The sequence below is a fragment of the Canis lupus genome, chromosome 18 (genome assembly GCF_011100685.1).
Source record: "Canis lupus familiaris isolate Mischka breed German Shepherd chromosome 18, alternate assembly UU_Cfam_GSD_1.0, whole genome shotgun sequence".
NCBI classification, from domain to species: Eukaryota; Metazoa; Chordata; class Mammalia; order Carnivora; family Canidae; genus Canis; species Canis lupus.
In genome coordinates, this window is record NC_049239.1 from 34,940,641 (window position 1) to 34,963,194 (window position 22,554).

Here is a 22,554-nt window from a genome sequence, read left to right on the forward strand (position 1 = left end):
GCTGAAAAATATCTGTAACTTAAAAGGGCATGCTGAATTCCAGGCAGATAATAGAATAATCGATGGCAATTACTATGTCCTCAGTTTGCCAGGCAGTGTTCAAATGGCTTCACATCAACTCATGGAGTCCTTGTAACAGACTTACAAAATAGGTACAATAATCCCAATTATTCAGATAAGGAGAAAAGAGGTTAAGTGGATAGTCTGTAAATCCAAGAGGTTTGATTCCAGAGTCTTGATTTAGCTGCCTGGAAGTGCAAAATTTAAGCATATCGTCTTAAAATTTATGAACTCTGAAGATCAAGAGGAAATCTTAACAAGTTCCGGAGAGAGCAAGTTATCAGCAGAAGAAAAAAGTCTGTCAAAATTTTCATCTGTGTCACCTGAAGCCAGAAAACAGAAAATTTACATATACTACTGAGAGAAAAGGACCACAAGCCAGGATTTCTCTAACCAATCAAATAATCCACCTACCATCTGATGAAACTACTCCGAGAAAGGGAAGTCTGATAATATTTAGCCTTGGTCTTTGCACATGTTATTCCTCCTGCTTGGAATAACTCCTCCCTTTCTTTACCAGCCTACCACCTCATCCTTAACATCTTCACTTTTTCCAGGAAAGTTTTTGCAAGTCCCCAAGACTCAGTTGTATGCTCCCCTTAAACACATGCATAGCACCCTATATTTTCCCCAACTTGGCACTGCTTTTCCCCATAAAATTCTAAGTCCTATGAGGACCCAGACCCTATACATGTTTTGTTCACCATGGTAGCTGCATTTCCTACTGCAGTGCCTAGAATATAGTAGGCTGACTGAGTGACTAAAATTTAATTGTAGTCAAAATTAACAAATCATTTTGCTACCATACTCAGATTGTTCTAGTAGTAGCTACTCAGGGAAAATAAAGCGTTAAGTCTCTAGTAGATAAAGCTTTATTCAAGTATGCCTTGTATAGATTTCTGTATCTACATTGTGACTATTTTACAAAATTTAAAATTTATAAAATCTCAATCTAAATAATTGTATGAAAGCTACATGTGTTGAATCAGTTTATATAAGGCATATTTACGATGCATAATTATCTATGTCATGCTCAAAATTCTATTTATTTTTGTAAGGCAGAAATAGTCAAAAGTGTAGGGAGGAATTTGCAAGATTAGTCAAACTCTGGCATGGTGTTTCAATACTCTAAAAACAACAATATTAATTCTATATTTTTTCTCTATTTTTCTTCAGATAAAAGCTAAAAATTATGACAAGGTTGAAAAGGTGAGTCTTCAGAAACATACTTTGAATTTTATGCTGAAGTTTAACTTGGGACTTAACACATATAGACTAATTTAGTAAAATGGTAACAATTGTTGAATCTGGGTAGTGATTATATAGGAATTCATTGTACTTATTCAACTTTTTTGTATGTTTGAAGATGTTCATTAAAAAATTTTGGAAAAGGAGATATTTATACTCTACTGACCAAAATCATCAGAATGATTATCTAAACTGAATATAGGAAGGATTTGTTAAATTGCCATTTATCTATATGAAGATAAATTCTTGGAAAGAGTGGATTTGTTTTTTTAATGTTCCATTTCTCCCATGTCTGTGTGAAATTTATTTAACTGGATTCTGATAGTAATTTCTTGTATTTATAGCTATTTCAGAGATGCCTTATGAAGGTTTTGCACATTGATTTATGGAAGTGTTACCTTTCATATGTTCGAGAAACCAAGGGTAAACTGCCAAGTTACAAGTAAGTTAAAACAAGATCTTAAGAATGCAAGTCATCTCCAGGCATACAGTCAATTCCACATAAACTCACACCTTCTCTTAACTCTGGGGAGAAGAGGTTTAAGAATTCAGAAAGTAGGGTTCTCTGAGAAGTCCGTAAAACTTGGAACAAGTGCTTCAAAGAAAGTCCTATTCTGGAGAATTGAATCAACTAAGCCTTTCTATGTTTGAAACACTGTACATTTGGTTTTTTTGTTTGTTTTGTTTTTAAAGATTTTATTTATTTATTCATGAGAGACACACAGAGAGAGAAACAGGCAGAGACACAGGCAGAGGCAGAGGCAGAAGCAGGCTCCATGCAGGGAGCCTGATGTGGGACTCGATCCTAAGACTCCAGGATCACCCCCTGGGCCAAAGGCAGGCGCTAAACCGCTGAGCCACCCAGGGATCCCAACACTGTACATTTGTAACACCAAATCATTTTGTTGGCAGGCTTGTTGTGAAACTTAATAAAAAAAAGTATCTTATTACTTGTCAGAGCACCACTCTTACTTTTGGCAGGTTACAATGCAATGTGCTGCCTACGTACTCAAAGCCATCTTTGATAGTTCTCTTATGTAATGTAACTCCCCACTATGACTTAACACCCACCTATCCTTCTTCACGGAAACTCGGTAATGGACTCTCAAATGCTATTTTTGCATATATTATGCATATGCAAACAGGCTAAGTTATTTCTATAACTAGAATTCTATCTTTGTTTTCTTTTCTTCATCTTTTGTTATCTTGTATTGAAGAGGAAGTTCTTCCTGCCTAAATTTTACTTAGGAGCTAATACATCTTCAGACATAACTTACCTCCTTAGTCAAAGAACCAGATATTTCCACATTTGAATCTGCGACATGTAAGATTAAGGCAGTTTAAAGGATATAAGAATAAGTGAAACATGGGCTTTATCTTTGATAAGCTCACAAACAGTAGGTAAAAGAAAGTATGTAAATTAACGACATTGACAAACACATGAGAACTACTTTCTTTATGTAATTGCAAATATCTTTACATTTTTGTTTATACAAAGTTTCAAATGCCATTTTGATCATATGATCAGAAGTTATGTTTTTATTTTTTAAAGATTTCATTTTTAAGTGATCTCTACATCCAGCATGGAGCTTAAACAACTCCAAGACCAAGAGTTGCATGCTCTACTGACTGAGCCAGCCAGGCACCCCATATGTTTTAGTTGTTAGATATGTTTTAATAACAAATACGTGTTTTTAAAAACACATGTCTTGGGTCTCTTGGCTGGTTCAGTCAATAGAGCACATGACTCTTGATCTTGGGGTTATAAGTTCGAACCCCACAATGGGTGTAGTTATTACTTAAAAATAAAATTTTAAAGAGGATGGCTGGCTGGTTCATTTGGTAGACCATGTGATTTTTGATCTTGTAGTTGTGAGTTCAAGCCCCACGTTGGGTGTATAGATTTCTCAAAAATAAAATCTTAAAAAAATAATAAAATCTTAAAAATAAATAAACAAAAATGTCTTTCACGTTTATTTCAGAGAAAAAATGGCTCAAGCATATGACTTTGCACTAGATAAAATTGGAATGGAAATTATGTCTTATCAGGTAGAGTTAAATTTTTTCCATATACACACTTAATAAACTTGAAATTATTAAGAAAGATACTGACATTTTATTTTATTTCTTAGATTTGGGTGGATTACATCAATTTCTTAAAAGGCGTGTAAGTATTTTTATAGTTTTTTTTTTTTCCCATGTGAATAGTTGCTTTAGCTATAATATAATCGATGGCATTTTTTTATCGAATGCCAGGGAAGCTGTTGGATCTTATGCAGAAAATCAGAGAATAACAGCTGTCCGAAGAGTTTATCAACGAGGTTGTGTTAATCCAATGATCAACATTGAACAGCTCTGGAGAGACTATAACAAGTATGAAGAGGTAAATTAGGCCATAGTAGTTCATTATTATTATAAGTAAGCCATTTTAAATTTTGTTTTAATTTTTATGCATTGTGGATTTGTGGATTGTAGCCTCTCTAGTATAAGGTACCTGGATATTAGTGCTACGTAGGTCTGTTTTTACACTGATTGTAATCAAAGAACCACTCCTAATGTGTTTGTAAGGTTTTGAGAGTCTCCTACTATTATTGAGTTATTTTTTAGAGAATACCCTGGGAGATACTATAATTCTTACAAAACTGCTTATATCAATGATACACCATACCCATGCAGTCATACATACATACACATTACCATTCATCTCTTATGAAATGGGACCTTGTTAGATCTAATTGTTTCCAGTAATAATGATCAGTTGTGTTGCATATCTTTCACATAGAGTGCTGTGATTTATTGGCTTGCAGTGGGGCTGCAGTCCAAGCTTTTTGTTTCACTGGTGTATTTTTTTTTAAAGATTTATTTATTTATTTATTTATGATAGACATAGAGAGAAAGAGAGGCAGAGATACAGGAGGAGGGAGAAGCAGGCTCCATGCCGGGAGCCTGAAGCGAGACTCGATCCCGGGACTCCAGGATCACGCCCTGGGCCAAAGGCAGGCGCCAAACCACTGAGCCACCCAGGGATCCCAACACTGGTGTATTTTTTAACCAACTGAGCTAATTGGCTCATAAATGTAAACATACATGCCAAATAAGCTGTATTGTTAAAAGAAAGTTTCTCGTATGTCCATTGTGATGGGGAAGAACTATGTAGGATGTTGAAACTGTTCCCTCATAGGCATGAGAAATGGTTCTCAAGTTTTTGGCCTTTAGATTTTAAGAACTATTAAAATCTACAAAGAACTTTTAATGTGTGTGTGTGTTTTTTTAAAGAACTTTTAATGTTAATGTGGCTTTTATCTATCAGTATTTAGCATATTGAGATTAAAACTGAGAAAATTTCAAGATTTTTTTTTTTAAAGATTTTATTTATTTATTCATGAGAGCTACAGAGAAAGAGAGAGGCAGAGACACAGGCAGAGGGAGAAGCAGGCTTCATGCGGGGAGCCTGACGTGAGACTCGATCCTGAGTCTCCAGGATCACACCCTGGGCTGCAGGCGGCGCTAAACCGCTGCGCCACCAGGGTTGCCCAAGATATTTATTAATTCACTTGAATTTCACAATAATAAACTCCTTACATTTTAACATAATAACATTAAAACAAACTGTATTTTCTAAAACAAGAAAAACTTTAGTGAGAAGAGTGACCTTGTTTTATATTTTTGCAAATCTCAACGTAGTCTAATAGATTTTTATATCTGCTTCTAAATTCAATGTGTTATGATACTAAACATCACGTAGCCTCTGAGAAACTCCTTTGGGCCCTGTGAAGGGGTCCTGGTTAGCAGGAATCCTTGGACTACTGTTTGAGAACTGCTAAATGTGAAACACAATGTTTATATCTCCATGCTACTTTTGCATTTGTTTTTAAAGTTACATGGAACTAGGTAGAAAATGGCTTTTAAGGCAAAGTGCTGGCTATTCACCCTGATGAATCTGTATAGCATTTTTTATTAATAGAATTTTCCATGAAATAATTGACCCTTTCCAAATCATTCCTTATCTTTAGAAATTCCTGATACCTGGAGATTTACTACCAGCTCCTAACAGATATAAGCAGATTCTCCTTGATCCCTGAAGCATGTAATGTGATTGACCTTGATTTTATTTTAAAAATGTTTTAAAATATAGAATTTAAAATGATTTAGTAAATGAACAAATTAACTGTGTTGTGCTAATATAGTATGCTTAATTTTAAAATAGTACACATTTCCCTTTGTTTTTCCTAGGGTATCAATATTCATTTAGCTAAAAAAATGATTGAGGATCGGAGTCGAGATTACATGAATGCTAGGCGTGTAGCAAAGGTATGGAATTCAACAGGTCACTTATTTTAATGATGAGTATGTTGTTTATACAAGAGTTTTCTTTGTTTAGTGTTCCTCTTGGCATTTTCAATTACTAGCAGTCTTTTTTTTTTTAAGATTTTATTTATTTGAGAGAGAGCGAGAAAGAGAGCATGAACAGGGGAGGGGCAGAGAGAGAGGAAGACGCAGACTCCCCACTGAGTGGGGAGCCCAATGTGGGACTCAATCCCTGAGCCCTGGGATCATGACCTGAGCTGAAGGCAGACTCTGAACCAGCTGAGCCATCCACGTGCCCCAGTTATTAGCAGTCTTAGCCAATGACAATTAATTTCATTGTCTGAGCAGATATATTTGAAATTAAACACCTCTTTATAAACATGTTAAAGGACAAAAATAAAATAAATCAAGTTTGGAAGAAATGTTTTTAAAACACATGAATAGGACATGGAGACAAAGTTCTACCCACAAAAGATGAAGTAGTTCTTATGTTTCCCTTCTATCTGTTCATATATATTTGAATACTGTACTGCTTTGTGGTCTCATAGCTCTCAGGGGCAGATTTTTGTCTTATGTGCATACCTTTCCATTCATTGATACTGTTAGAAGTAGGAAAGATAGCTTAGTAATACAAGCTATTGAAATTTTAAAAGACAGACAGTTTCTCCAAAGCTAGCAGTAATGATGCCAGCAGATCATCAGTCATGTTGATCTGTCAACACCTGTGTCCTGGAGAGTGACCTCCTAGATCACCTGCAGAGAGGGCCCAGGGGTGTTCTATTCACTCAGGCCTGGGGACCTGTTCTTGGGTAAGTAATCCTGTTATCTTTCTCCCTGCTCGTCAATAGTTTTTAGATTGTATTAACAAAGTGGTATTTGGGAAAAATAGGTATTTTGAACAACATATTCCAACCTGATCAACTCCATTTATCTGAATTGTTACTAGGCTCACCACAGAATTCTCAATGCTTGTTGTCTAGGAATATGAGACAGTAATGAAAGGTTTGGACCGCAATGCTCCGTCAGTGCCTCCTCAGAATACTCCCCAAGAAGCCCAGCAGGTGGATATGTGGAAGAAATACATACAGTGGGAAAAGAGCAACCCTCTTCGTACAGAAGATCAGACTCTTATCACAAAAAGAGGTAACACAATTAACCCTCCTGGGACTCCAATTATATATATGTTCAATCACTTGATATTATCCCATAGGCTATTTTTTACCTCCAGTCTTTCTTTCCTCTTATGTTCTTCAAATTCAATAAATTCTATAGATCTGTCTCCATCCATGTTCACTGACCTTTGTTTTATCATATCTGCTGTTAAACCCATCCAGTGAATTCTTCATATCAGATATTGTACTTTTCAGTTGCCTAAATTTCCATTCTAGATATTTTAGGGAGCGCCTGGGTGGCTCAGTAGGTTGAATGTCCATCTTGATCTCAGCTGAGGTCTTGATCTCAGGGTGGTAAGTTCAAGCCCCACATTGGGCTCCACACTGGGCATGGAGCCTACTTAGAAAAATGGTGGGGCAGGGGCGGGAGGTGTGTGTGCATCTGGGTGTTTCAGTTGGTTAAAAGCATCCAGGTATTGATCTCAGGGTGGAGCCTACTTTAAAAAAATGTATTTTTTATAGTTCCTCTTTTATAGTTTCCATTTCTCTGTTAATATTCTGTGTGTCTATTACCATCTTTTCCTTTATATCCTTGTAACAGTAGTTCCAAATCCTCATCTGCTAATTCCACCATGTGGGCCATCATGGAGTTGGTTCCTTTTTTTCTTGAGTGTGGATTGCATTTTCCTGTTTGGACATAGTCTAGACATTTAAAACTTTATTTTGAACATGATACAGATGTACAAATGATACATTGTAAAGACTGGATTCTGTCATCTTCCTCTGAAAAATGCTGAATTTTATTTTGGCAGGGAGTTAAATTACTGACAGATCACCTGGACCTTGTTAGAACGGATGTCTTTTAGTTTTGTCCTTAATCTCACGGTAAATCTCTTTGTCCTGGAACAAAATCTAAAACAGAATGTAAAGTTCAGGGTGTTTATCCAGACCCTGTAACTTGATGAGACTCAAATTCTAAACTTGGTCTCCATTCCAGTGGGCCGCTGCTGGGAAACCTCTTCAGCATTTTCAGCCTTCCAGCTTTGCTTTCCACTTGAGCTCTTTGTATTCTTCCCTGGGTATGTATATTTTAGAGGCCAGGTAAAGATTTGAGGGCATTTATGCTTAAGTATTCAGGCTCCACCCTCTGTGGCTCTCTCTGCGAGGGGGATTTTCTCCCTTAATTTTCTAGCTATTCTTGCTCCCAGGATGCCATGTTACTTACCTCAAGCCAGTAAGCTTCAGGATTTGACTTGAGAGCTAGCTATCCCAGAACTGTACACAAAAGGATGTGTCCCTGAGGGGAAAAGCCATATTAAATATGGATCTTACCCTGTGTGGTTCTGATTTTTTAAGGACTCAATGTTCTATGGTTTCTGTTTTAGCCATTGGTTTCTTTTGATCCGTCTTCAGTGCCTTTAAATAGTTGTTTTTTGTATTTTTTGGCTTATGATTTTTATTTTCAGGAGAGTTAGTTTAATAGAAACAACTCTGCTACTGTCAGAACTAGAATTTGGAACTTTAAACAATTTCTCAATCTTTTCTTACTCTTACCTATAAGCCTTTGCAGATAGTTTCCTTTGCCTACACCATGTTCCCTATTCCTTCCTGAGCTCTATTTACTCTCTCATCTAACCAGATTCTGTCCCTTCTTCAGGTTTTGCTTTAGAAATCAGTTCCTTAGTGAAGCCTTTCTTGAGTCCCTAAACTATGCTAAGTCCTGCTGCTGCAAGTTTAAGAGTACACTGTATTTTCCTCATAATAGTTATTATTTTATAATTGCCTTCGTAATATCAATCTTCCCAACACAGTGCAGACTCCTTGAGTATAGGAAGTCTTAGTCACTGATAGAATCAGTGTCTCTTACGTTCTCTAGCATATAGTTTGTGCTCAGTAAATACTAATTTGATAAATGATGGATGGATGGATGGATGGATGGATGGATGGATGGATGGGGCGTGGTGGATAATGGTGCCAGAAATCACTACAGCTTTTATTTCTAATTATCATTCATTATCAAGGGGCCTGTTTTAGCTTACAAAGTTAGTTGTGTTGCTTGTACTGATAGTTTCATAAATAATGTTTATTTTAATCGAATGTGGTGACTGTCTTCCCTAGTTATGTTTGCTTATGAACAGTGCCTGCTTGTATTGGGCCATCACCCTGATATTTGGTATGAAGCTGCCCAGTATCTTGAGCAGTCAAGTAAACTGCTTGCGGAAAAAGGGGTAAGTATTCCTCTCTCCTCCTTTGGCCTTTTCATGGTTTTAATAGAGCAATAATTTGCTAAAAATATAACATTGAATTTTGGTAATGAAGTATGAGTGTTGAAAATCTTAATCTCATGTCAATATAAAGCTTAGTGACACTCTGACTCCCTTAGTCATAATTAAAATATAGGGGCTGCTTTTTAATGTATTAAAATGATGGACCATTTAGATTACTTGTATGTTGCTTAACATACAGAAGAAGTCTTTGGAATTTTTTTAGAATCCAGAAATGCATATGTGTCCATATGTATACATGTGAGTGTCTATTCATTCATTCTCTTTCAGTTGTATGAAAATTATTAAAGAGTAAATTTTTTTCTCCTAGGATATGAATAATGCCAAACTATTTAGTGATGAAGCTGCTAATATATATGAAAGAGCCATAAGCACTTTATTAAAGAAGAATATGCTTCTTTATTTTGCATATGCAGATTATGAAGAGGTCAGTAACAATATTTAGAACTTTGTTATAATTGGATTTTTTCCCTGCAGGACTAAACTTTTTTTTTTTTCTGGTTGCTTCTTTGCCAAGCATGTTGCTTTTAGTAGAGATGATGCAAGATGAACAGTTACTAGTCCTCATCTCATTATATATTTATGCTCAAAGCAGGTGCCATTGTGGGGTGCAGCCTCTGGATTCCTCAGAGCTCAAATCCTGCTTGTTTATGAATGTATATTTATATCCACTTCTTCTCTACCACCTTAGAGTCGCATGAAGTATGAGAAAGTTCACAGTATATATAACAGACTTCTGGCAATTGAGGATATTGACCCTACCTTGGTGAGTAACATTATAAATCCCTTTACCACCTTTGCAGTCAGCTTTAACAAAAATTTTTAATTTACATATGTTAAAATTCACTGATTTTTTTTTTTTGAGGGGAGGGTATAATTCAGTGAATCTTGACCAATAACACTGAGTCCTGGGGCCACCGTCACAATTAAAATACACTTCAGTCACCTCACAAAAATTCCCTCATGTGACCCCTTCATAGCCAATTACTGATCTGTTCTTTCTTTCTTTTCTCTCATTCCTTTCTTTTCTTACTATTTTCTTTATTTTACGTAGTCTGCACACCTGATGTGGGGCTTGAACTCATGACCCTGAGATCAAGAGTTGCATGCTCTACCAACTGATCTAGCCCAATTTTTTTTTTTTTTTTTTTTTTAACACAGCAGTATGAAGCAGTGGTGCTTTCTCTAAAACCTTCCTCATGATCACGGTTTAAAGCCATTCATGCTGAGGCACCTGAGTGGCTCAGTCAGTTACGCATCTGCTTTTGGCAGAGGTTCTGGGATCAAGCCTTGCATTGGGCTCACTACTCATCAGGGAGCCTGCTTCTCCCTCTCCTCCCCGCTTGTGCTCTTTCTCAATATCTCTGTCGCTATCTTTTGTCTCTCTCTCCCAACTCTATTATAACTCTATAAATAAAACCATTTATGCCACGTAATTGTTGCCTAATATTTCTTTTTAAATAAATCAAAACAATAGAAACCAATATTCTGGGAAGGAATTGAACAGGAACTCACTTTATCTTGAATTCTCCATAGTAGTGGTTATCCAAGCCCCAAATTTCTGTAAAAATACAATGAAGCTCTTTCATCCAGCGGGGGAAGGGATAGGCCAACGCATGTGGCTCTAGACATTCTGCCTCAAGTCAAATCTACTGCTTTTCTGTTTGTATTAGGATTCCACTGTTCTAATTGCTTGCATTTATTTATGATTTTAAAATTCACTTAGCAAATTGTTCTGTGCACCAGAAGTATGCTAGATTCCAGAAGTATGATGACAAATTAGAGAAAATCTCATTCCTCAAGGAACTCAGTTCATTCATCCATTCATCCATCTATCCATCAAAACTGGGTAACATAATTTGACATCATCAAAACTGGGCAAATCAGGACTCTACTCTTAGTCCAAAAACATTTGTTCATTGAACAAATATTATATATTTATATATTGGGCACCCTGTGGTGCTGAGTATAAAATGGCTCATAATCGTTTATCAGTAAAGTTATATTATATGGTCTTTGGAAAAATAGAGAAGGGGCTTTTAAAGCAGTAAACCAAGAAAAAGTAATGTTAAGTATATATTACTAAACATGCTTGTAGTAGATTAAATCTCAAGTTTTCTAGGTGTTGGCATTTATTAATGGAGTGTTTTCTAGTAGTTTTACTTCTGTTCCCTCCTTAAAATTTAATTGCATATTCTGGAATTAGATAGTAGTGATGATTGTACAACCATGTGCATATACTAAAAACTACTGAATTATATACTTTAAAAGGTGAGTTTTGTGATATGTGAATTATTTATCAATTTTTAAAAATTTATTTGCATTAAAAATTAATTGGCATGCATCTTTAATACCAGAAAAAAATTTGCTTGTGGGCTTCAATAGAGCACTATCTATAAGCTTACTTTCTGATATCTTGGGTATTCAAGATTGCTGTCTTCTACAGGAAACATACTAGTATAGGAATAAGGTGAGACTGTTTTGGATGCTGCAGGGATCACATTTTACCTAATCCGTAGAAAAGAAATGCTTTTTTTTTTTTTTTTGCATAGGTATATATCCAATATATGAAATTTGCAAGAAGAGCAGAAGGTATCAAATCTGGAAGAATGATATTTAAAAAAGCGAGAGAAGATACCAGAACCCGCCACCATGTCTATGTTACTGCAGCACTCATGGAGTATTATTGTAGTAAGGTAAGTGCTGAAATAAAATATAAAGGTAAAATAATTTCTTTTATCTGAGATAAATTGATTAAAAGATAGTCCTAGTTTCTATCATTAAGTTTTAATTGCTCCATATCATAAAGGAAGTCTAAGTGTATCTGTATAAAATTATTTGGAGGGGATCCCTAGGTGGCTCAGAGGTTTAGCGCCTGCCTTCGGCCCAGGGCGCGATCCTAGAGTCCCGGGATCGAGTCCTGCGTCGGGCTCCCGGCATGGAGCCTGCTTCTCCCTCTGCCTGTGTCTCTGCCTCTCTCTCTATGTCTATCATGAATAAATAAATAAAATCTTTAAAAAAAATTATTTTGGAGTATCACCCAAGTTCCCACTGCCTGCTAATTTATGCCTTATTAAATCCTTTGGTTTTTAACTCAGCAGTTTTTACTTAATATGATTTTAATTAACATTTTAATACTTAATGTAACTTGTTTAGGTGTTGTAGTTTTAATATTCTTTTGAGTATCTTGTCTGACATTTCATGGAGATCAGTATATTCTTCTTTACTTATAGGACAAATCGGTTGCCTTTAAGATTTTTGAGCTGGGTCTAAAGAAATATGGAGACATTCCAGAATATGTCTTGGCCTATATTGACTATCTTTCTCACCTCAATGGTAAGTCAATTCTAGATCTATAATGGTTATGTAATTATTACTAAACCATCAATATCATTCTCGGAAAATATGTTGCTGAGTTTCTTTTTTCCTCAACTGTATTATGATTCTGTCATCACACCAGAACCAGGTACTTAAATAGGCACTCAAGAAGTATTTGTGGCCTATCAACCATGAATTTTTATTTGAATATTGGTAGAGGACTTTTGACTCTGAAGAATGGTCTTTAGTGCCTCATCAGTGAAGTCTAATCAGTAGTAAGATAAAACAACAAATTCACACTTGGGAAACACAGTTGTTTATGCTCATCTGTGACAACTCCGGGCAAATCATCTCATTTCCTGGGTTGGGGTGGAGAAACAGACAACAAATATCTAGCTACCAAAAGTCAAAGCTGCCCAAGTAGTAAAGTGAAATGCTTGGAGGCTGCTGGGGAAGAGATTTCAAAAAGAAACATTATGTTTATTACCATCTTTATTTCTCTATCCTGTTTTTTTTTTTTTTTTAAGATTTTATTTATTTATTCATGAGAGACACAGAGAGAGAGAGAGAGAGAGAGGCAGAGACACAGGCAGAAGGGGAAGCAGGCTCCATGCAGGGAGCCCAATGTGGGACTTGATCCCGGGACTTCAGGATCACGCCTTGGGCCGAAGGCAGGCGCGAAACCACTGAGCCACCCAGGCACCCCCTCTATTCTGTTTTAATAATAATGTCCATCCTTTGCTAAGATCTGAGTTAGGACCTTATACCAGGCACTGAGCTAGGGGATTTATATATATGTATATATGTATACATATATTTATATATGTATACATATATGTGTATATGTCTTTTAGTCTAGTTACCCACAGTCCAGTACGTGTAATTTCTTGACTAGAAATGATCTAGTGTAAAAATTGGTTTAAGAAAGAAATATACAGGGATCCCTGGGTGGCACAGTGGTTTAGCGCCTGCCTTTGGCCCAGGGCGTGATCCTGGAGACCCGGGATCGAATCCCACGTCGGGCTCCCGGTGCATGGAGCCTGCTTCTCCCTCTGCCTATGTCTCTGCCTCTCTATCTGTGTGTGTGACTGTCATAAATAAATAAAAATTAAAAAAAAAAAAAGAAAGAAAGAAAGATACAATTACGTGCCATGTAAATGAGTTAGATATTACAGGTATATATCGATGCTTTGAATGATATTTTAGAAAAATAAAGTATTCTTTATACCTATATAGTAGAAAATAATAAAACTTAAATATGGAGATGCCTGGGTGGCTCAGTGGTTGAGCATCTGCCTTCAGCTCAGGTCGTGATCCTGGGTCGGGGGATCGAGTCCCATATTGGGCTCCCTGCGAGGAGCCTGCTTCTCCCTCTGCCTATGTCTCTGCCTCTCTCTGTCATCAATCAATTAATCTTCAAAAAAAAAAAAAAACCCAAATATAATTTGGTATTTTAGCTTAGTGATTCTATACTCTGGAAGAGGACTTAACTCCAAAAAAATGAGACAGTGGAGCATTTAATTAAAAAGAAATTTTCTGGGCAGCCCAGGTAGCTCAGCAGTTTAACGCCACCTTCAGTCCAGGGCCTGATCCTGGGGACCCAGGATCGAGTCCTGCATCAGGCTCCCTGCATGGACCCTGCTTCTCCCTCTGCCTGTGTCTCTGCATCTGTGTGTGTGTGTGTGTGAGTCTCATGAATAAATGAATGAAATCCTAAAAAATTTTTACAGAATTAATGTTTCTCAAAAAAAAAAGTAATGTTCCTCACCAATTGCAAATTATTTTGCTTTATTTTTAAAATGCAGATGATAAATGATATCTGATATCAGCATTATTGTCTTCCAAAATCAGTGTTTTACATAGTTCGTTCATTTGTTCATCTATCCGTCTATTCATCATTTATTCAATACCTTCTGATTACTAGCCTGGGAATATGAAGGTGAATAGGACTCCATTCCTATTCTCAGAGCATTCTCATGGGGAATCATGTGTAAACATAACTGCATCATCATTTGGTTCTCAGTTGTAGCATGACTTCTGGGGTTAGGTGTATAATCTTGTTTCCAGTTTCTCATCTGTAGATGAGAAAAGTGCCTCTCATGGGATTGTTGAGAAGATTAGAATGAGTTTTTACATGTGTCTCACTTATATAGAATGTGGTATGCATATTGTAAGTGTTAACTACTTATGATGATGGTGGCAATCATGAAAAAAATGTCCTACTATAATAGAGCCCTGAATGAAGTACTCTGAAAGCACAGAGAAGAGAGTACAATTTAAGTTCTAGAGCTGTGCTGTGCAGTTATGGTAGCCACTAGACCACTAAGTACTGGGTACTTGAAATGTGGCTAGGCCAAAATGAGATGTGGTATAAGTGTAAAATATATACCAGATATCAAAGAGTCCCTATCCATAAAAAAATATATATATAAATCATTTTCATATTAATTACACGTCAAAATAATTTAGACATATTGCATAAAAAAATATATATTAAAAAAAATAATAAGTAAATAAAATAAAATTAGGGGGATCCCTGGGTGGCTCAGTGGTTTAGCGCCTGCCTTTGGCCCAGGGCACAATCCTGGAGTCCCGGGATCGAGTCCCACGTCGGGCTCCTGGCATGGAGCCTGCTTCTCCCTCCTGTGTCTCTGCCTCTCTCTCTCTCTATCATGAATAAATAAATCTTTAAAAAAAATAAAATTAATTTCACCTGTTTTTACCCTTTTCAACATGGCTCACAGAAAATTTAAATTATAAATATATAACTTGCATTATATTTCTGTTGGGCAGTGTGGTTTTAGAGGAAACATGAGATGGGTCTTAAAGGATGAAGAGTAGTTAGCCAGGAAAAGATATAGGAAAATGTATTATTCCAGGTAGAGAACACAGCATATAAAGCAATGGGAAAATTATGTGGAATGGTAGAAAGTGTGTCTGGATTAAAGCAAAAATAATAAAATACAAGATTTACTTATTTCTTGAAGTACAGTATATTAAGTTTTAGATGAACGTCATGAATATGGTGCCATCTTCTTTGGTTCAATACATTTAATCTCTTGGTTTTACTTTGCATGTGGACATGTAGTAGTAAATACAATAACTATCCTGAGGCAATAAAACCCAACACTGCTGGATTTTTTAACACAACTTTATTGAGATATTTACATACCATAAATGTATCCATTTTAAATATACAGTTCAGTGATTGTTAGTAATTGCTAAATTTTAATAGTTCCCTTAGGAAGAAGTGTTATTTCCCACTTCCAGCTACAGAGGACCTACCAAGATTTCAACTTTAATTGTACCTATATGAGAATTTAAAGTAGTTATTTAGAGAGTCGTTCTGGTGCTGCAAAGTAAGAAAATCACTTATATATAAATTTGAGCTTGCTATCCATCACATTCCATATATTTAAAATATATCGATCATCTGACCCAATGTCAGCAGATATATTATTTTTTAAAGGCCAGTGGGGTGCCTTGCTCAGATATCACACTGTTGGAAATGGTCTGACATTATAACTGCAGTACACAGAAGGCAGGCTGAACTACAGGTAAGAAGACCTGGCTTCTAGTTCCAGCTTTTAATAACAGTGAGCCAGATCATCTCAATTGTTTTGAACCCCAGTTGTTTTATAGGTTAACTCCTCTATAAAAATTGGGGAAATAGTTACCTTTTTGCATAGGATTTTTGTCAGAATTAGAGATGCCTGTGTAAATACACTGTTGATAGTAAAACCTAATTTTTCAATACTTAAAATCTTTTTAATATCCTAGAGGACAATAATACCCGAGTTTTGTTTGAACGAGTCTTAACCTCTGGAAGCCTTCCTCCTGAGAAGTCTGGGTAAGCTGTTGAGAAAACTTGTTGGCTGGGTTCTGATAGCAGCTTTAATACTTGAATTGTGATCTGTAGATGAACATTTGAGTAGAAGTTTCAGGAGCAATTTCCCTTTTCTCTTGAAGTTTAATTTAACAAATGCCTGCCTGTAACATTTTTATACTTGTTTTAAGATTTTTAAAAAAATACTTGTATACTGGTTAGAATTGTTTTGAGATGTGTTGGCAATTTATTATTAAATATTTTAATATATCTTCCTAGGTTACCATGCCCTAGAAATTGCTATGAACAATTAAAAATTTTGAAAATTTTACCTTAACTCCAGGCAAAGACTCTTAGATATTGAAAGTTTGTTTGACATATTACATCCCTGGTTTATGCTTCTGGCTGTCAGTTTTACCAAACAGAGGAACATGGTTTAGTGGTACAGTGGTAAGGTGGCTTTGGAGTCTTGGCTTCAAATTGCAGCTCAGCCAGTTATACCTTGGGTACCTTTCATGACCTTTCCAAGCCTGGTCTCATCCAGTGATAGAAGGTCTGCCAATATAGGCTTTTTGTGATAGTGCCATGCCTGGTATGTAGTGGGCATTCAGTGTGTCATTTTAGTACAAAGGTGTTTACTGACATTTAAGTAGAGTCTCAGAGAATTAATTTTGGCAGTTACAACAGCACTGAGGTACAAATATGTCCCAAATAATCCATGTTAATGAGAAAAAAAACAATTATATAACATATTTTAGAATATATTTTTATTCATACATTTAATGAAGAAGGTATTCCACCTACCTCATGCCACTAGACAAAATGGGGAAGCCACATTATTCAGGACAAACTGGAAGTCTGTATATTCCTTTTTCAGCTCTTCTACTTAGAGTTTACCCCTCTTTAAGGTAAATATGTCTGTTGCCACAATCTGATAGGAAGATGTGCTAAATAAAATGTCAAAAATGGCTTAAATACACAAGTGTGCAGGGTGAAGGATTATATCTATAATTTTTCAAATCTTAAGCAAAAGCAAGATGAGGCAAATATGGCAAAATACATGGACGATGATTAAATCTAGGTAATGATGATGATGATCTCTAAATATTTGTTATACTGTCCTGTAATTTGGAAATCTTCATTTATTAAAAAAAAAAAAAAAGCTTTTTATAATTAAATAAAGGGAGGAGGGAACTTGAGGTTTTTGGAAATGGACTTCCTGTTCCAAACCGAGAATAATTAAGTACTGATTATATTTATTACAGAGAAATCTGGGCTCGATTTCTAGCTTTCGAAAGTAATATTGGTGATCTAGCTAGCATACTCAAAGTGGAGAAAAGACGGTTTACAGCATTCAAAGAAGAGTATGAAGGCAAAGAAACAGCTTTACTGGTGGACAGATACAAGTTCATGGACTTATATCCTTGCTCTGCAAGTGAACTAAAAGCGCTTGGTTATAAGGTATGTACTTAGGATCAAGATGTGTGTAGCGTTCCTCCTCTTATGTTTTAGAATAGTTCAAGGATACACATCCCTCTAAAGCAAATTCTGAAATAGAAATTAGTTTTAGAATAGATTTTCAGAAAACCGGAAAAGTTCAGGAATTTTTTGAGTTCATGAAACATTGCATATCAAAAGTACTGAACAAAATGAGAATTAGAGTGAGAGTTAACTAACACTTTTAGCCTTTCCCTGAAATCGTTGGTGTCCTGTATCTTCTATCTGGTGGGCATGTGAAGGTATTGTGGAAGGAAGAAAAATTGTCATTTTAGGTATTTTGTTTTTGCTAAAAGTTCTTAAAACTATTAAACGTGTTTTGATAGATCTTAAGCCAAATGTAGCTCCTGGAGAGGTTTGTATCTTAAAGCAGTACTGCGGGGGCTCTTGAGGAAATTAGCTTATCTAGCAACAGAACTCCTTTATATAGACAACTGAGTCTTAAGAAATCTGAACCCTGAACCTGTTCAGGCTAGGGGTAAATTATTCTTTTGTTTTGTTTTCCTGTGTCATGAAAACAATGAAAATCTGAAGAGAAACTATATCCACAAAATCCTAGATTGGTCCCTTGAAGCCAATCAACATTAGGATGCTTTGGCCATCATTCTCTTCACCAGCCTCTTCTGGCCTGGGTCTCCCTTGTCTGGCATGTGAACTAGATTTAAATGTTTGAGGAAAATTCCCATAATTGAGCTTCAGACCTATTCATTAATGGAAGTCCCAGTCTGTAACTAGGGGTGACTGCTCAGGGTTCATTAAGTTCAGCTTGTAGTTTACTTCTCAATGAAAAGCAAAAGACCTTTAAGTGAAGTTACTAGCAAGGACTATTTCAACCTCACCAAGATGAAATGGAAATTAATAGAGCTCTTACTATTTCCAAGTAGAACTGTTTTTAAATATTCATATTTCATCTATTTTTGAGAGAGAATTATATATACTTCTGTGTGTATATAATGTGAGAGGGGAAGAGAAAAAAGGCCATTCTCCATGGGCCTGCTCATTTAGATCTGCCACCCACTGCATACGAGCAAATTTTGAGGACGTGAAATGCAATGATGGCATAAGGGACTCTTTTGGTTCTGGGCAGGTAGACTGACACCAGCGCCTGTAGCAGAGGAACTTCTCTGGGATAGGATCTGTTGATAGATAGGTGGCCACACTGTCCCTTTCGACCTGTCCTGGAGAACTGTTCTCAGCCCTGGTGGGGCACTGCTGATAAACTAAAAAGAGGATGGTGAATGGGTTTGTGGTCAGAGGCCCGTGCTCCCAGTCCTCTCTGCCTTTTAGTTCTGTGACCTTGGAAATATCAGAACTCTGAGCTTCAGTCCCTTCTAGAAAATGGAGAGGTTACTATTTGCCTCATCGAAGAAGGAATAAATGGCTAAAAAATGTCTGGACAAACAGTGGCTGCTCACTCTATATCCCTATTTCCTGTAACAATATGTTGGGAATAATTTAGTTAACAGAATCATATTAACTAGTATAAGTGATTAGTTTAGCTTTCATGAAGAGGGACTTCACCTAACTCGGCTTCAGTTAAACCGATATTGTTCACTTCTAGTGGAAGGGAAGTGTCAGAAAAAAATGTCTAAAATTGTAAAGTTTTTCAAATGGCCCCAGTGTCTATCAGGTGCCCAATCTTAGATATTTACTCAAAAAAGCTGGTCTCTGTCCTACAACTGTCCTACCTACCCGGTAGCACGGGGTCTGACCATTCTTGAGCAGGGCGAGGGTAAGGGTTTGGGATTCCATATCTCTAGAGCCTTGCAGCTTTCCTTGTCGAATGGTTAACGGTCTGTACCGTCACGTTCTTACTTACCCTCTTGGTTCTCTTTCTGTGATTTTAACCCAGTTATTCACAGTGTATCCTCAAGATTGTAGAACTGCACAATTATATTCAAGCCCCTTTTTCAGGTTTAGGATTCTTCTGTTCTGCATTTTCAGGATGTCTCCCGTGCTAAGCTAGCAGCTATAATTCCAGACCCAGTTGTAGCTCCTTCTATAGTGCCTGTTCTGAAAGATGAAGTGGATAGAAAACCAGAATACCCTAAACCAGACACTCAGCAGATGATTCCATTTCAGCCACGACATTTAGCACGTAAGCCATGACTTTAGATCCAGTACTGAGACCTCTGTTTGTTGATTTAAATCCAGAGGTGGGGGGGGAGTGATGTGACCTTTCCATTGCAGGTTAATTATTAGACTCTGGGTCACTACAAGTGACTTAGCTGTAATCTATGAAGCAAGATGAGTTAAGAATGTCTTTAAAAAAACGAAAAAACCCTCAGTGATCCGGATTCCAGTAACGCGCTTTGGCAGTGACGCTAGGCAGTCTTCAGAAATGCTGCTACATACAAATTACCTGTACGACTGGCAGTGTACCTCGGTGATGCTGTTTGGTATTATTTACACTTACTAACGGGTAGTAGCCCCTCCAGATCCTATTTGAACGAGGCCCTTATGGTTAAACATGCTGTTGAATAACCGACCTTAAAACAGGATTGCTGAACACATGATTTAGGCGGCTTAGAAATGGTCTCTGACAGAAACGGACTGGAGTTCAGCCCCTGGCTGTCTTCCCCAAAGTCCCTTGTTTACTTTCTGCTTCCCAGTGGCCACAGGGGTGAGATGGCTCTGTCTCATCCACTTTAGTTGGTCAAACATGCAAAGCACTAAGAGCAATTTAAAATGTCAAGAAAGCAACAGATCTGGAACTCTAGACATAAATTACTTCTGACTTATTTTACCTCTGTAGAGAGTCTTCCATCCTGTCTGATTCCTCCCCTCCTTGTGTCACAGCGCCAGGCCTACACCCGGTTCCCGGGGGCGTGTTCCCAGTGCCACCTGCGGCCGTTGTCTTAATGAAACTTCTCCCGCCTCCCATCTGTTTCCAGGTTTGTTCACTGTTATATACTTGCTCTGTGGCTTACAGTAATTATGTGCTTTTTCTCATCTCATGGAAAATGTCAAGTAGTGTGGTTTTAACTTGTCAGATTATTAGGGATTTTTATTTGTCTCAAAATAGGGTCCTTTTGTGCAAGTGGATGAACTGATGGAAATTTTCCGAAGATGCAAGATACCAAATAGTAAGTCACGAAAGCTCTGCTTCAGGGCCAAATTCACATGGTCTGTTATTCTTTGCCACTGAAGTTTCCAGATCCAGCTATCTTGCAGGAGTGCAGTGAGGCCACAGGGCAATCAAACCCTCCTTAGTCCAGAGAGGCTTGTTCACATTCTAATGCCACTGAGTAACCACCACAAAAGCCCATCATTTCTATGCGTGTGAAGGCTCCTAGGGACTTGGCTTCTGAGAGTAGTAAGAACAGCTTGCGTCTTTTCCTTTAATTCTGTAGCATCACTACTGCCCTCCCTTGCTCTGCCAGTCGTAGGCTCTGAAAGCAAGTGTCCCTGATAGTGCGTGCAGCCAGCCTCCCCCAGCAGTCCTTTCTGTGTGGTTTGCGCAGCTGTGGAGGAGGCTGTGAGGATCATTACGGGCGGCGCCCCGGAGCTGGCCGTGGAGGGGAACGGCCCGGTGGAGAGCAACGCGGTACTCACCAAGGCGGTCAAGAGGCCCAACGAGGACTCAGATGAAGATGAAGAAAAGGGAGCTGTCGTCCCCCCTGTTCACGACATCTACAGAGCGCGGCAGCAGAAGCGGATTCGGTGAGGCGGGCTCCCCCGGCTGCCTCCGGAAGAGAACTTCTCCAGGGTTCCCCTTTTGCCTCTTAAGTCGTATGTTTAAAAGAGACAATGCTTTGTTACAAGGTTCTTGGAAACAAAGTTGTATTGTCATTGGTGCCTCTATCATATGGTTCTTGAGAAAAAAACAAACCAACCTGTGTGAATTTTAGAAAATGGAACAGACCTATGCTCTAAGCAAAACTAGGTTTTCAAAAATGTGAGAACAGCACAAAATGGCAGAACCACCTTTGTTCCCTCTTCAAGGGTGTCTTGTATGTGCCGCTTGAAGATTTGTGAGTTTTCAACAGTTTTATTTTAAAAACTGGATGGCTTATGATTGTAAAGCATTTTATCACATTTTCTGAAAACAGTTCTCAGTTTGCCTATGTAGAGTCCTGCCTTATTGTTTGTTTTTATTTATGGCAGAATGTATGGAATCGGTTTTGTAGTTTAAAATTTTAAAACAGTCCTTTAAAAAAATAAAAGGATCTCAAAAATGTCATGCCTCCTGCTGCTGCTTCCATTCAGAATTTATTTAAAATAGCTATTTACTTATTTTAGGTCATTTAGCCAATACCATTTTAAAAAATAAATGCCAATACAAAGAAAAGTCCTCTTGTATTTACTGTACATACACTTACCTGCATGTCCCCTCCTGGGTTCAGAACCTACTGAAAACATGAGGGATCTAATTTAAGAGGCAAATTAAACATTTTAGAAATCCTCATATGAATGTGCTTTCCCCCAATTAATCTGAGGCAGATCTATTACCTTTCATGTCTCTTAAAAGCCATTTGTGGGAATTCCTTTCACCACCCACTGTGTTGTTCTCACAAACATTTCAGAGGGTGCTCAGTGCTCAAGAACATGTCCCTCAGGAGCTATGCACACATGGCATTAACTTGTAAGTCCAAAGAATTAGGTTTGTTGTTTAATCTAATTCTTTGTTAGCAACGAATATTCTAACCTAAACTTTGTTAGCAACATTACCTCCTCTTTAGTCATTTTTCTAGAAATGAGTTGCCAGAAAACTGGTTGAACGTAAGGGTTGTGATTCAGAATAAAAGCTAACGGGAAGGGGGAGAAAAAAGTATTACAGTAACATATGGGTACACATTTAGAATTTGAATTCAAAAGGATGAAATACATTTTTAAGCTGGCTTCAAATATTTCTATAAAACTCTTGCTTATAATAGAAAAAAGGTTATCTTGAATCCTT

The 22,554-nt window shown here is 37.2% G+C and overlaps 1 protein-coding gene and 1 long non-coding RNA gene across 4 annotated transcripts in view; one reads left to right on the forward strand and one right to left on the reverse strand.

Annotated features, from left to right (window-relative positions):
- The window catches only part of CSTF3 (cleavage stimulation factor subunit 3), a 69,969-nt gene extending 48,134 nt beyond the window's left edge, over positions 1-21,835 (forward strand). For all 3 annotated transcript variants that reach the window (XM_038563074.1, XM_038563075.1, XM_038563073.1), the window contains 18 exons: positions 1,237-1,269; positions 1,653-1,750; positions 3,291-3,357; positions 3,441-3,475; positions 3,565-3,691; positions 5,542-5,619; positions 6,597-6,759; positions 8,847-8,956; positions 9,324-9,440; positions 9,705-9,779; positions 11,566-11,709; positions 12,247-12,349; positions 16,112-16,181; positions 17,423-17,618; positions 19,599-19,752; positions 20,454-20,548; positions 20,680-20,740; positions 21,119-21,835. In XM_038563074.1, the coding sequence (XP_038419002.1) occupies positions 1,671-1,750; positions 3,291-3,357; positions 3,441-3,475; positions 3,565-3,691; positions 5,542-5,619; positions 6,597-6,759; positions 8,847-8,956; positions 9,324-9,440; positions 9,705-9,779; positions 11,566-11,709; positions 12,247-12,349; positions 16,112-16,181; positions 17,423-17,618; positions 19,599-19,752; positions 20,454-20,548; positions 20,680-20,740; positions 21,119-21,321 (1,878 nt within the window). In that variant the 5' untranslated portion in view covers positions 1,237-1,269; positions 1,653-1,670 and the 3' untranslated portion in view covers positions 21,322-21,835. The remainder of the gene's footprint in view (positions 1-1,236; positions 1,270-1,652; positions 1,751-3,290; positions 3,358-3,440; positions 3,476-3,564; positions 3,692-5,541; positions 5,620-6,596; positions 6,760-8,846; positions 8,957-9,323; positions 9,441-9,704; positions 9,780-11,565; positions 11,710-12,246; positions 12,350-16,111; positions 16,182-17,422; positions 17,619-19,598; positions 19,753-20,453; positions 20,549-20,679; positions 20,741-21,118) is intronic.
- On the reverse strand, positions 15,465-21,269 carry LOC119864215. The gene is made up of 2 exons (XR_005373400.1): positions 16,962-21,269; positions 15,465-16,244 (listed from the first exon to the last, which is right to left on the reverse strand). It is a non-coding gene; the product is annotated as an uncharacterized LOC119864215 (long non-coding RNA).
- Positions 21,836-22,554: the final 719 nt, after the last annotated feature.